Source organism: Thamnophis sirtalis, unplaced genomic scaffold, assembly GCF_051295495.1.
Source record: "Thamnophis sirtalis isolate CommonGarterSnake01/CBP01778 unplaced genomic scaffold, rThaSir2_p1.2 scaffold_3, whole genome shotgun sequence".
In the NCBI taxonomy this organism is placed as follows: domain Eukaryota; kingdom Metazoa; phylum Chordata; class Lepidosauria; order Squamata; family Natricidae; genus Thamnophis; species Thamnophis sirtalis.
This window is the reverse complement of record NW_028261383.1, coordinates 38600575-38614397: the sequence shown is the minus strand read 5'-3', so window position 1 is coordinate 38614397 and position 13823 is coordinate 38600575. Positions and strand designations below refer to the sequence as shown.

General features: G+C 38.7%; 1 protein-coding gene across 1 annotated transcript in view; it reads left to right on the top strand.

Moving 5' to 3' along the window:
* Positions 1 to 13823, top strand: part of LOC148047949 (uncharacterized) — an 88582-nt gene that overhangs the window by 7182 nt on the left and 67577 nt on the right. Inside the window, 1 exon segment of the mRNA XM_087708207.1 lies at positions 9404 to 10092. Coding sequence (XP_087564333.1) covers positions 9404 to 10092 — 689 coding nt within the window.

Genomic DNA, 13823 nt, shown 5'->3' with positions numbered 1-13823 from the left:
GGATTAAATCTATGGATTTTCCTATTTAACCCACTGGACTCAGAAAGGAATGTGTTTTTTTTGAGTTTGGCAACTGGTAGCCCCAGAGAGAGAAAGGAATATATTAATTAAAATGAAAACAATGTGCATGTTTTCATTGTAATCATGAATGAATGAATGATCTATGTACCTATTTAACTTTTTTTAGAAATACATTTCTTTCATTTTTTGTTCATTTTATTAAGATTTATAGGCCGCCCTTTTCCCTGAGGGGACTCAGGGCGGCTTACAATCACAGGGGAGGGGGTGCAGTATCAAAAGACAAAACAAAATGTGAACAAAAGAAAAATAATAAAACACAACTTTCATTCAACAATCAACACTCGGGCGGGTAAATTGGGAACCTATCCCCAGGCCTGTTGGGAGAGCCAGGTCTTGAGGGCTGCGCGGAAGGTCTGGATGGTGGTGAGGGTACGGATCTCCACGGGGAGGTCGTTCCACAGGGTCGGAGCTGCAACAGAAAAGGCTCTCCTCCGTGTAGTCGCCAGTCGACATTGACTGGCGGATGGGATTCGGAGGAGGCCCAGTCTGTGCGATCTAATCGGTCGAAGGGAGGTAATTTCTGCTCCTTGTGAGTGACATCTGTCTGCATTTTTAGAGGTGCTGCTTCTGCTATTAAATTTTAACTTTCATTTGTAACTTGGTTTTTTCTTTTTCTTTTGCCTTTTTCTTTGGATGAGTAGATTACATGTTAATTGCCAGGTTGAATGCTGTCAAGTCCAATGCACTCCCTTGATGAACTACAATTAAAGACTTTTATTGCTTTCAGGATGAAACTTCATCTGAGTTATCACTTTCATCTGATTTATGGCGTGGAAGGGCAATGGCAGAGTTCAGTCTTTTATCTTGAAATGAAGTTATTTTAGCCATTTTTGACTTTTTCATTAGTTATTGAAAAGGCTACATTATTTATTTTAATTGCTCTATCAATTTTGAAGAACTTTAGTATTTCATTTGATTTTACACATATATACTGTTCCTTAATTCAAGAAGAGGAAAATTTCCTCTCTTTTTTCCCTTTCCTCTTCCTTTCATTATAGGAACAGCAGTTTTGATCTAAGAAAGTGTTCAGGAACACTTTGAATTCTTTTTGATATTGAACATTGCTTAAAGATTATTTATTTGGCATGCTGTATATTGGCCATGAGGTCACTGAAGTTTATTAAGAATCAGAGAACTCTAACGAAGTATTTTTAGAACGACATAACAAGCAAAATAGAGAGAGGAAAGACAGAGAGCGACGAAGGAAGAAACAGAAAGAGAAAGAAAAATAAAACAAAGGAAAAGAAAGAGTGAAAGAAGAAGAAAAGAAAGAAAGAGAGAAAAAAACAAGATTTTAACATCCAACTTATTATACAGAGTTTTTAATAGAAAATGCTCTTAAATTACAAACCACAGGCATTTTATTACTATTGGATTTGAAGGAGTAAGAATTTTATCTGAGAATCGGGTTTGCCAAAAATGTGGAAAAAGGCACTAACACAAAATATTTAATTGTATGACCACTTGTTTTATTATGTTTATAAAATACTAACTTAAACATGGAAGAAGAACATGTTAAGGATAGTATGGTAAAATGGGAGAAAAACCTTGGTTATAATATAATGATAGATCAATGGGAAAATATGTGAACTGACAGTTTAAAGTTTACTTTGAATTACAGTTTGAAAGAAAATGTTTGTAAGATGATGTATTGATGGTATTTGATTCCAGATAGATTGGCAAGAATATATAATGTTACTTCCAATAAATTCTGGAAATGTAATTAAACTCCAGGTAGGTTTCATCTCATGAGGTGGACTTATTAAGATGCCAAATCATATTGGAAAAATATAATAATGGTTATGCAGAAGACACCCAAAACTCAAATCTTAATGAAAGATGGTGACAGTGAGGCCTAGCTTTGAGCTTTGCTCTTCTTTTTACTCTATTTTTACTCTTTTAAAAAATACTTTCTACTTTCAAATCAGTTTTTAACTTTTAACTTTAAAAAGTTTTAATTTCACCAGTTGAGAAGTTCAGCTTTTACTCCAGCTAGTAAAGGATTTAGTGAATGAGAGGAAAGTTTTCTCTACTAAGCAAACAAAACCAGCTAAACATAGCTGCCAGTGCCTAGACAACCCAAAATTAAAGACTTTTGTTCGGTTGTATCCTTTGCAAATTCTAGAACTTTAATAGAGGGTGTCCTCCCTTTCCCTCCCCCCCCCCAGGTACAGTACCGAGGGAGAAGAGCAATGAAGAGAGTACACAGCCCTGAGGGGCACCTATGCTAATTACATCGGTACTAGATATAATTTTTCCAAACTAAACCTATCTTATCAAAAAGCTGATTATCCACTTATAAGTATGAACAGGCATAGTAAGCTGAATCAGTTTAGAGCAGGGGTGTCAAAACTCAATTTCACTGTGGGCCGCATGAGAGTTATGTTTGACCTTGGAGGGCTGGGCTGAGTGTGGGCATGATGGGTGTGACACAGGACTTGTGTAAGGGCACCTGTGGTAGCCAAGGCACGACTTCCCTGAGACCCTCCCTCATTTTCATTATAGCATTCCTTCTGTCTCTTCTTATTTATAATTTTATTTATGAATTTTTTGTTTAACATCCAAAAGTCCTTCGTGAACACTGTGTCAATAGCAATAGCACTTAGACTTATACACCATTTCACAGTGCTTTTACAGCCCTCTCTAAGCGGTTTACAGAGTCAGCCTATTGCCCCCTCCCCCCCCAACAATCTGGGCCCTCGTTTTACCCACCTTGGAAGGATGGAAGGCTGAGTCAACCTTGAGCCGGTGAGATTTGAACTGCTGAACTGCAGCTAGCAGTCAGCTAAAATAGCCTGCAGTACTGTACTCTAACCACTGCGCCACCTCGGCTCCTTGCACACAATTCTAATAATGATAGTACCATTTAAAATATACATAATCATAATCTTTCAACTGCTAACAATTGTGTATGCATAGTAATTATAATTGTTCTATTATATTTCAGTATACATAATACTATTTTCCCAATTTCTACTTTTTTCTAACACTTAATAAAATAACTACCATGTTAAAAAATATTCTATATCTATCCATCATCTCTTACCCTTTTTAGAATTTCAATTCTTACTAACTTTTTGGTGAATTGTTCATGCTATCTTGTAACTCCTTTTGTAAATGTTTCTTTAATATAAATATTTCATCTGTCACAACATCTCTTTTGCTGTTGGATCTCTAGAGCACAGTTCTAGAGCACAGTCCCCCCATCATTTTTAGGATATCTTTCTCTTTATTTTCTTTTATATTTTGAATTCTTAAGGGATATTCTGTCTGTTCTGTGTTGCTATCTCTTCCATATCTTTCTCTGCTTGTATCATTTTTGGATTTATCTCCACTATTCTTTCCTCAACTCTTTCTAATTTCTCCTCTATTTTCTGAATTTTTTGTTCATTTTTATTGTCATTTGCTGGGACCTTTCTAGTCTCACACCTGTATCCTGCATCAATTCCATCATCTCCCTTTGATTCCTTGTTATATCTTCCTTAATAAATGGACACTTCAATCATATTTCTTTATAAACTGCATTTGTTTTCCCCTTTTGAAGCATTTTGTGATGATATAATAAACTAATCACTACTCAATATTCCACCAAAATGTCAACATCCCAATTGTTCAGAAACACCAAAAACCACAGTATTCGTAAAATTTACACAGTCCTGGAACTGTTCCTCATATCCTCCAAATTTATAGTCCTTAAAATTGTCCAATTTGCATCCTCTTAAGTTTTCCAAATTTTTAAGTCTTGTCCAACTTTTCTTCTTTCTTCTTTTGTCTCGTGAAATGTTCTGTTAAATGATCTTGATGATCTGAATTTCCTCAAATGCCTTTATTCCACAAAGTCAGATATTCAGTTTCAAGGATATTTCTTGTTAATTGTAATCCACCTTGCCTTAGAAATCTTCAAAAGGCTCGCTAATACTTCCAAGCAGCCAAGGCGCCAGTAGATATGGAACCAAAATAAAAAGGCCTTCCACTGGTGGTGTTTGCCTTTCAATGTTTTCTTTCTCCTCTTTGTTATTCTTGTATTAACAAATAATTCTTATTTTCCACGGTTATTCCCACCATGTACTAATATAGTATCTTCTTTGACAAGTAGGTGGCATCCCCACTCTAAAATCCAGCATTAAACACAGCAAAGGTAAAACAGCTGGGGTCAAAGAGAAAGATTGGAGGAGGGGGGGATAAAAATGAAGCAAACTTCCTCTTTGTACAGATTCTTCCAGTAATCAAACAGTATTATACACAAATTAAATCACTTTCCACGCTACTACTGGTAGTAGCTGAAGACAAGCTTCAGTCTTCCACACCGTATGATTCACCATTTGGCCACTGGAGGGTGGTTTATCATAAGAGAATAGAAAGGAAATGACCTCACTGGGTCTAATCCAACACTCTATCTCTATTAAGCCTTCGAGCTTCGCAGGAGGTTTGAATGGGTGCCGGAATGCCTTGAAGGGAAACGAACTAGAGGTGGGCAGGGTGAGCAGTGGGTGTGTATGTGAGTGTGTCTCCGCGTGCAAAAGGGGAGGGAGGGCAGAGGGTTCTGGTGCTAGAGAAGGAAGGGAGAGAAGCCAAGTCCCCATATAGGGGGACTTCTGAGTCCTGGGGGTGGGAGAACCCTAACCCGGGATCCCATGTTCCTCTGCCGCCCCTCTCCATGCAGGTGGTAGGCAGAGGGAAGCGTTGCCCAGGAACAAATCCCCAGAGAGGAGGGAGGGTCCCCCATAGCCTGGAGAAAGCTCCGAGGTCGGAGATGGGAAGATCTTGGAGGGCAAAGGGAGGAACTGCAGGAGATTGTGTCCGCCTTCTCCTTATGTGCTGCAGGAGACTAAAATAGGGTTGGATCCCCAGGAGTTCAATTTCTCTTAGGAGGGTGAGTGAACCAGGACATCAACCCTGGCGGCTCATGTGAACTCAGCCTCTGAGGTTGCTTAGCCTGTTTGTGTTTAGGGCATGTTTTGAGAATCTGCCTGTGTGTAATGGTGTGATTTGGCTCTTAACAAGCAAACCTTGAGGTCATTTATTGGCATTTCATTTTTTCTTTAAATGAACTTTCATGGTTTGTTAACCAATTAGAGTTTGGTATGTTGGGTAAAACCTGCTTGTAAGTAAATGTAGATCTAAGTTTTTATGAAGCAAGCCCTAAAAAGAAATTAAAAATGACCCAAAATACATTTATTCAATGTTCCAAGTCTCTCATGGATGTCAGACCCAAGCACACATTCATATGCAGGGACTAACTGTAATCAGAAAAATACTTCTTTCTATTAGAATGAGTGTTCTTCGGGCATTAAATCCACCACTTTCTAATTAAGATACAGAAATTGGAAGCCATTTGTGCTCCTGCTTTCGGAGGCAAAAACATGGACAAAGATGGCTGAAACTCTTGTCTAAACAGTAGCTAGAGGAATGGTACTATGACTGGAAAGACGTTTGGAGATCCACAAGATTCCCTGGACCCATTTGGAGTTGTGCTACAGGACAGAGAAAGAATGAAAAGCCAATCTCTGGAAAGTGAAGGAACTGAAAAAGGGCCTTCTAGTGTTCAGCCTGGGAGCTGTGGGGAAATCTGGGCAAGAATTGAGAAGAAGATCCTGGAGGAGAAAACTATCCTTTCAGAAATTGAGTCCTGGAACTTTAGGAGCTTCCAACACCAGAAGGATGAAGGACCCCGAGGACTTTGCCGTCAACTTCATTCCTTTTGTAGTCGATGGTTGAGATCAGAAAAGCACACAAAAGCACAGATACTAGACCTGGTTGTTTTGGAACAGTTCTTGGCCCTTCTGCCCCTGCAGATGGAGAGCTGGGTACGAGAATGTGGAGCAGAGACTAGCTCCCAGGCAGTGGCTCTGGTGGAAGGCTTCCTCCTGAACCAGGTGGAGGAGGAGAAGGAGCAGGTTGATTTTCAGGTGAGACACCTTCATTTAGGAGCTCAGAAATGGTTAAATCTAATAAAGTGAATTCTTAACCCTTGCCTATGAGAGGTTTTTTTTAGGTATTCATTATACGTAGAGATACTTGAAGGACATGGTTCTGTTATTTGTGATAGTCATTCATTTCCTACTTTCTGACCACACTGATGGATTATGGAGCTTCAAAATGTTGTTCACAGAAAAAGAGTCTTGATATGTATTGCCCATTCATTCTTCTTGTTTCCTGCCTACTCTTTCAAGTCCTTCATGATGGAGATCAGAGATCCTAAGAGAAGGAGGCATCCATCAAGTTCATCTCCAGAAATGTTTTGCAGGAGGATCTCTCAGGATGATCCAGATCAAGAAACAACAAGAGGTAATACAAGGCTCTCTGTTTCATATTCTTTATGCCATCTCTTCTATAGAACACCACCTCCTATGTTATGAATTATGTAGTTTAAAATTCTGTCTCCCTCACAGAGAAAAATACAAGGAAGTTGACCCTTTCTGAAGGTGGAGCTGCATCAGTGATTGAAACTCCAATTCAAGTAAGAAGATGAAATGTATTAGAATTGTATTCTCCTTTTCCTTCAGAAAGTCAATGTGTTGTACATAGTATAGTCTCCATTCATTTTTCCCTCTTGTTGAGTTGGCTTATTTTGTGTTCCCAAGCGAGATGAGGCTATTATTAGGAAATCTTATTTTAAGATCAGTATTTTAAATAAATGCTAATTGTTGCCAATTATTATAATGGTTATAATTACACTAATTATTCACTTTTCAAATAATTCTTCATGATGGCTCTTCTTTTTGTAATTCTTTGACTTGCATCTGTGCAAGGATGCGCAAAAATAATTAAGAATTCACACCTGCAAATTACATTTTTTTTTTAAAAATGTTTTATTTGCAATCTGGGATAAGATAAATGGACATCAAAAGACAAGACTATTAAAATACAATGCAGGTTTATGGAAAATTCTCAGAGTAAAAATTGTTCTGAAAGAGTATATAATCAAGGCACATTTGGCTTGCAAAGTATATTCTAATGCCTTGATTTGTATTTGAAACAAACTAGTTTTGCAAAAGCTAATAAACAGAATGGGACAATTTACCACAGCCAACTAGCCATGATTATCTCACCACGTCCAACTCGCCATAGGACAACTCTCTGCAGGAGAATTCAACAATTGTATTTAATTATTTTAAAACTTAAAATTTATTTTATTTTTTGTCATTCACATTTCATTTTGTCAGTCCTATGTCATCCTTTGTTTAATAATTCTATTTCACTATTTCTTCGATATTAATATAAATTTCTTGGCAAGTTGGCCATAGCGAGTTGTCCTGTGGTGATTTGGCCATGGCGAGTTAACCATGGTGAGTTGGCTATGTTGAGTTGGCTGCGGTGAATTGTCATAGACCCCTAAGAAATTTCCTCCTCGGGAAATTTCTTCCACTTTTGTTATCTTCCATTCAGTCGATATCTCAGACTACAAGCAGCTTCTTTACAATGTGGGGAGGACCAGAAACAAATTCCTGGCTGGGTGCTCCCATCACTTTCATGAAGGTGTTGAGGAGAGACAGGGTTGCTCTTTCTTGGGACATCATGAGATATTTATTAGAATGCTGCAAAGAATCCTCCCCCCCCCCAAACACAGAACTATTTCCTTCCGCTAACACAGGTAGGGTGGGGTCACTGGAGTTTTGTAACCCGGATACCAATTGATTCCAGATGTCTTTGATGGTTGCTGAAGGGTGGGAAGGTTGGTGAATGGATGGATGATGGTAGCTCCAGAAAGAAATGTGTTACTTTCACTGATTGGCAGTGAAAGTCCTGCAGAATCAATCAAATTGATAAAAACTGCCCAAACTATTTCTTCTGTCACAAGGTTTTTGCTCTGTCCATGTTCTCATGTACACCTTGGAATCCTAGCAAGCAGAGCCATTTACCTTAGTGCCCAATGTTGCTTTGGGAATTTATAAATCATAGGACCATTTTTTTAAACAATTCCTCCTGGGCTTTTCCCCATCAGGAGGGTCTTGTCTCCTTCGAGGAGGTGGCTGTCTATTTCTCCGAGGAGGAATGGTCTCAGCTGGATCCTGACCAAAAAGCTCTGCATTGGGAAGTCATGATGGAAAATTACAGGAACGTGGCCTCTCTTGGTAAGGGTGTTTCCTACTCTGCAGTCAGAGACTTCAGGAAAACTTTTTGTAGTTGGATGTTAAATGTTTCTCATTTAAAAAATCTCCAATTGATGTCATATCTGGAGAGAAAGCAGGTAGAAATATGTTGTTCTCCTGCTCCTAGGAAGGAAATAGATCTGTGGCGTTCTCCTTAGATGCATCCTGTGCCATTTCACATCTGGTGTGTTTTCTATTTCTATTTAAAGATGTCAGTGGCAAAGTAATTTCTTGTCTTGATGTAATGCTAAACTTCATTGCAGATTTCAGCTTTTTTTGGTTCAAATAATTCCATATCAGTCCTGTGAAGCCTTGTCAGTCAGGTATGTGGGTTAACTACTTCTGTTTCACTGCTATCCTGAGCCTTGGAATTAAGGATGAAATGGTGCTCTTTTTCCATGAAAAACATGCAGCTTAAGCTTAATAGAAGAACACTAGTTTGTTTCTCTCCACCCCCCTTCAATCATGTGGTTTTGGGCAAATAAAAAACTAAATGCAAGTGCAATATAGGTTGGGTAAGAAGAAAAAGAGGAGTTTGAAAGGGAATTTAGTTCTTGCAGGTCTCTGTTGGAATTGGTACCCTTCCAATGAATGTTAGGTTTTCTGCTAATACATCTTTGGATGCTTCCTCTGATTTTACATTAAGTCAGAGCTGATCCTTGTTGAGATTTGAGTATCTATGGATAATTATAAAGAAAAAGAATGTTTGCTATTCTTAAATCTTTTATGCTTCATTAACGTGGAAATTATCATTTACACCATTGTAAGCAATCAAACATGCTATGTCTTAGAGTCTGTAAAGTTTCAAAAGGCAATAATGATGACTTCCGACTGATTGATCTTTTCCTTTAAACTTGCTGTCATGTTTCTCTTTCCCTTTGAAGGTGATAATGGGCAGGACCATGAAGAGTCAAGGGAATCATTCCAAGGGTTCAGGCATGGAGACGTAATGGAGAAGCCTGCAATTCAAATGGCATTCCAAAGGCAGGAGAGAAACCCCTCAAGTAATTGGAATAAGGAAAGCTCATCCATTGAGGGTCATAGACAGGAGTTTCTTGAGCAACTGGAAAAAATAGAGAAAAAATATTTTAGGAAAGGTGTAAAACTATCTAAAGACACCACCTCTCTTACATCACTTTCCATCAGGGAGAATCCAGATAAATACATGGAAAATGGGAAAGGCTTCTGTGAAAGGAAGACTTTTACTGTTCATAAAAGGAACTACACATGGGGGAAGCCATATAAATGCATGGACTGTGGGACTGAATTCCATAAAGTTGCATCCCTTGTGAGACATAAGAGAATTCACACAGGTGATCCACCATATAAATGCACAGAGTGTGGAAAGGGCTTCAACAAAAAGAGTAATCTTACAATCCATAAAAGGATTCACACAGGAGAGAAGCCATTTAAATGCATGGAATGTGGAAAGACTTTTACTTATAGGAAACAACTTAGTTCCCATCAATTAATCCACACAGGGGAGAAACCATACCGGTGCATGGAGTGTGGAAAGGGCTTCAGCCAACACAGTAAACTTACTACTCATGAAAGGATCCACACAGGGGAGAAACCATTCAAATGCATGGAATGTGGAAAGAGCTTTCATCACTACAGTGGTCTTACTTGTCATAAAAGGATCCATACAGGAGAAAAACCATTTAAATGCATGGAATGTGGAAAGAGCTTCAGTGTAAACTGCAATCTTACTTCCCATACGTGGATCCACACAGGGGAGAAACAATTTAAATGCACGGAGTGTGGGAAGACTTTTAGTCAGAGCAGTTCCCTTACTCTCCATAAGAGGATCCACACAGGGGAGAAACCATTTAAATGCAGGGAATGTGGAAAGTCTTTTAGTCAGAGCCATCACCTTACTCGCCACAAAAGGATCCACACAAGGGAGAAGCCAAGATAAGTGCATAGACTGTGGAAAGAGCTTTAGGAGGAGCAGCGACTTAATTTCCCATACAGAGATACACTTGAGTGAGAATCTTATGTTAATTCTAGAAAGTTAGTTAAATTTATGATTTTTTTTCTATTTACAGAGACGTAACTTGGAAAGACATTTTTTTAGTTTGATCCCACTGGTGCCTGAGGGAGATGAGTTTATTCATGAAAATGTAAACAATGAGGACATGCCATTTTAATTATAAACTGTGGTTTTTTGAATGTTTTGTATATTTAGCTACATTTTTTTTCAAAAGTGAAGCTGCCTATTCCCTAGTTGTTTGTTCTTCCCACTTGATCACACTAAAAGACTTTAAACTTTTCTTCTTTTTCCTAATCTTATAATTGTTTCACCTTCCTTTCTTATTCATCAATATATACATAATTTCTTAGAATACTGTTCTTTGTCTCAGAAAAGTTGGAAATAATGCAGCAGAATGATTCTAGGCTGTGAAAAAATATTATAATTCAAGTTCCTTCAAAGTTTAAAGTGAGGTGGAATGTAGTATTATATTGTCCCATTGAGTAATTGTGATTTTGCCTTAAAAGTGACAAGTAAGAGGTTTTCTACTTTTAATTTTTCAGGATTCCCTTTCCCTCTCTCTTTTGTCCCAAGTTAGGGATACTCACAAAAATAACAAAGTGATGCCACTGTGTTGACATTGTAAATGATCAAGCAAGAAAGGTGCCAATCATAAATCAGTCGGACCGAAATAAATAAGCTTGAGTTAAAAAAAAAAACTATTTCAGAAAACAAATTCTGATCTTGGTTCCACCTCAGATCCTGGCTTATCAATTGGAAGTCACTGGTATATTCTATGACTGACTCACCCTGGCTTTAGCTCAGCAGCTTCTGGTTCGCCTTCTGGGCCTTCACAGGGTCCTCAAACATAGACCTCAATTGGAATTGGGTACAGAACCCTGCATAGTCGTCCAAAAGTTGGCTGGAAGTCATCCAGCCCCAAGATCATAAACAGCTGCCATTGTCTCCAAAACCAGGAAACTACTCCACAGTCCCATCAAATTTCTCTGGCACGGGCACTGGGCATTTCTGATGGGGACATACCAGGGCTGTCGCTTGCATCTAGGCCAGCTGCAAAGAAAGCAGGGCCGCTTGCTGGGCTTTGGGCTATCGAATTGGGAATTCTGTTATTTTACATGGGTGAAAGAATGGATTGAATTGAGGCACACAAGACAACTGACTTATGGAAGGACATGATTTGCAACCGGGCTGGCATGCCTTCTTGTGATATGGGAAAAATAAAGTACATGGTTACTTTCAAAGACATTACATTAGGAATGCATTATTGTTAGTGTGGGAGAAAACTAGAGAACAACACTACTTGAGGATACCAGTTTGGCTTTCAACAATGGAAGCACTGATTCACCCAAATGTTATCAATGTGGAAAATATTGTTAGATATAAAGATATTTTGAATGAAAAGGGGGAACTCAAAACTAAACAAAAATTGAGCGATCAAGAGATTTGTATGGCATGGTATTCACAAGTGCTGATACATTCTAGATATGAGAAAGATGTTAAAACTATATGGATTTTATAAAGAATTAACAGAATTAGACAAATATGAGCCAGCATTGTGCTGCAGCTACCAAAAAGGCTAATGCAGTCCTAGGATGCATCAACAGAGGGACAGTATCAATATCATGAGAAGGGTTAGTTCCACTATATACTGCACTGGTAAGACTACACTTGGAATCGAGTTTTGATCACCATGATCCCCCCAAAATATTGAGGCTCCAGAAACAGTGCAGAGAAGAATAACAAAGATGATTAGAGGAAAGGAGACTAAAACATGAAGAGCAGATTCAGGAACAGGATAGGTCTAATCTAAGAAAGAGAAGGATTAGGAATGACATAACAGAAGCCTTTCAATACTGAGGGGCTGCCACGGATAAGAAGAGGTCAATCTATTCTCCAAAGAACCAATGGCAGCATAAGAAATAATGGAGGAAAACTTATCAAAGAGATACCAGCATAAATCACCAGGACCTTATGGATTGCCATATTTTACGGAGTATAAGACACACTGTTCCCCCCCCCTAAAAGAGGGTGAAAACGTGGGTGCATCTTATACACTGAATGTAGCCCTACCCAACCACCAGCCCCAACCCTTTGGTCTCTGTCTCCCAGCAATTTACCTCTTTTCAGCAAATGGGGGTGTCAGGCCTGTAGTCATATTCCTTTTAGGATCTTTGGCCTGTCACACACGCTTTCTTATTTTACTATGCTGTTTCATTAGTGGGGAATTGGGAGGGGGGAATAGTAAAGAGTAGAATGTGTTGTTGTCAAAATAAAACATTCCTTTCTAGAAGCCCAAGGTCATTCTTTGTCTCTGCACCTGACCGGAACTACATGGGTGGAAGTTCCAGCGTGGCAGTGGAAGATTGCACCAGTGAAGGACTTGTGGGTGTGGGGGCAAGGTTTTGAACTTTCAGCTGGGTGAAAATGCAGGAAGCTTTCAGATTCGGGTTTCAACAGATGTACCAACATGTCTCTCTTATTAAATTGGAACTTTGATGAAAGCTATGCCTTGAACTCTGATTTAAATCTGGGTGATATTTGGAATGCTGTCGGGGCTTGCCGGAGGCTTCAATAGACTATAGCAATCCCTGCAGCCTAACAGCTGATGATCGAGATAAATTCAAAGTGAAACTTACTTGTTTGCTCCACCAGGCAAATTGCTGGAAAACAGAGACAGATTTTTTTTTCTTGTGCTAATCAGGCTGTTTGCTGCAAGGAGGTAAGTCAACAACTATAAATGCCTATAGAATGTTCAAATTATTAGACTTATTTTTTAAAGAATGCTTTATTATTATTCTAGACAACAAAATGAAGAAGCTTTTTAAAATAAATGCTTGAACTGAAGAGGCCCAGTGTTATTGTTTTAAAAAGTGCTATTCTTTTAAATAGTAGATAATAACTATACTCCCAGAAAGCACATCACTTTTAACAGCATCTGTACAAGTATAGTCTGAAATATAACACTACAATGTATATTGTCTGTTCTGTTTGCTGTTTGTTGTAAGGAGGGAAATTGCTGGGAGGCAGAAGCAGATATTTTCCCCTTGTTTTCCTCCCCAAAAGCTAGGTGCATCTTATACTTCGGAGTGTTTTATACTCCGAAAAATATGGTAGGTACATCACAGACCTCTGAAGGAACTGGCAGATGTTATCTCAGAAGTATTGTACCAGATCTTTAAGAAAAACTGGAGCACTGGGGAACTGCCAGGGGATTGGAAAAAAGCTGACGTGGTCCCCATCTTCAAAGAAAAAAAGGGGGGGGGAAGACCCAGGAATTACACACCAATCCGTGTAACACTAATATCTGGGAAGATCCTGGAAATAATAATAAACAAATAAATTTAAAACTAGTAGCTAGCAAAGGGTTGTTAAAAACATCATGCCAAACCAATCTTATTTCATTCTTTAACAAAGTGACTAAATTAGAAGGCCAGCATAATGCTGTGGAAATAGACTTCAGCAAGGCATTTGACAAAGTAGATCACAACCTGCTTCTTGGTAAACTAGAAAAATGTGGGAGAGTAAGCATCCATCCGTCAATCAGAATGCAGCTAAAACGGATCTTGGAGGTCCTGTCCAATCCCCTGCTCAAGCAGGAGATCTTATACCATTACAGACAAGTGACTGTCAAGTTTCTACTTAAAAACATCCAGTGA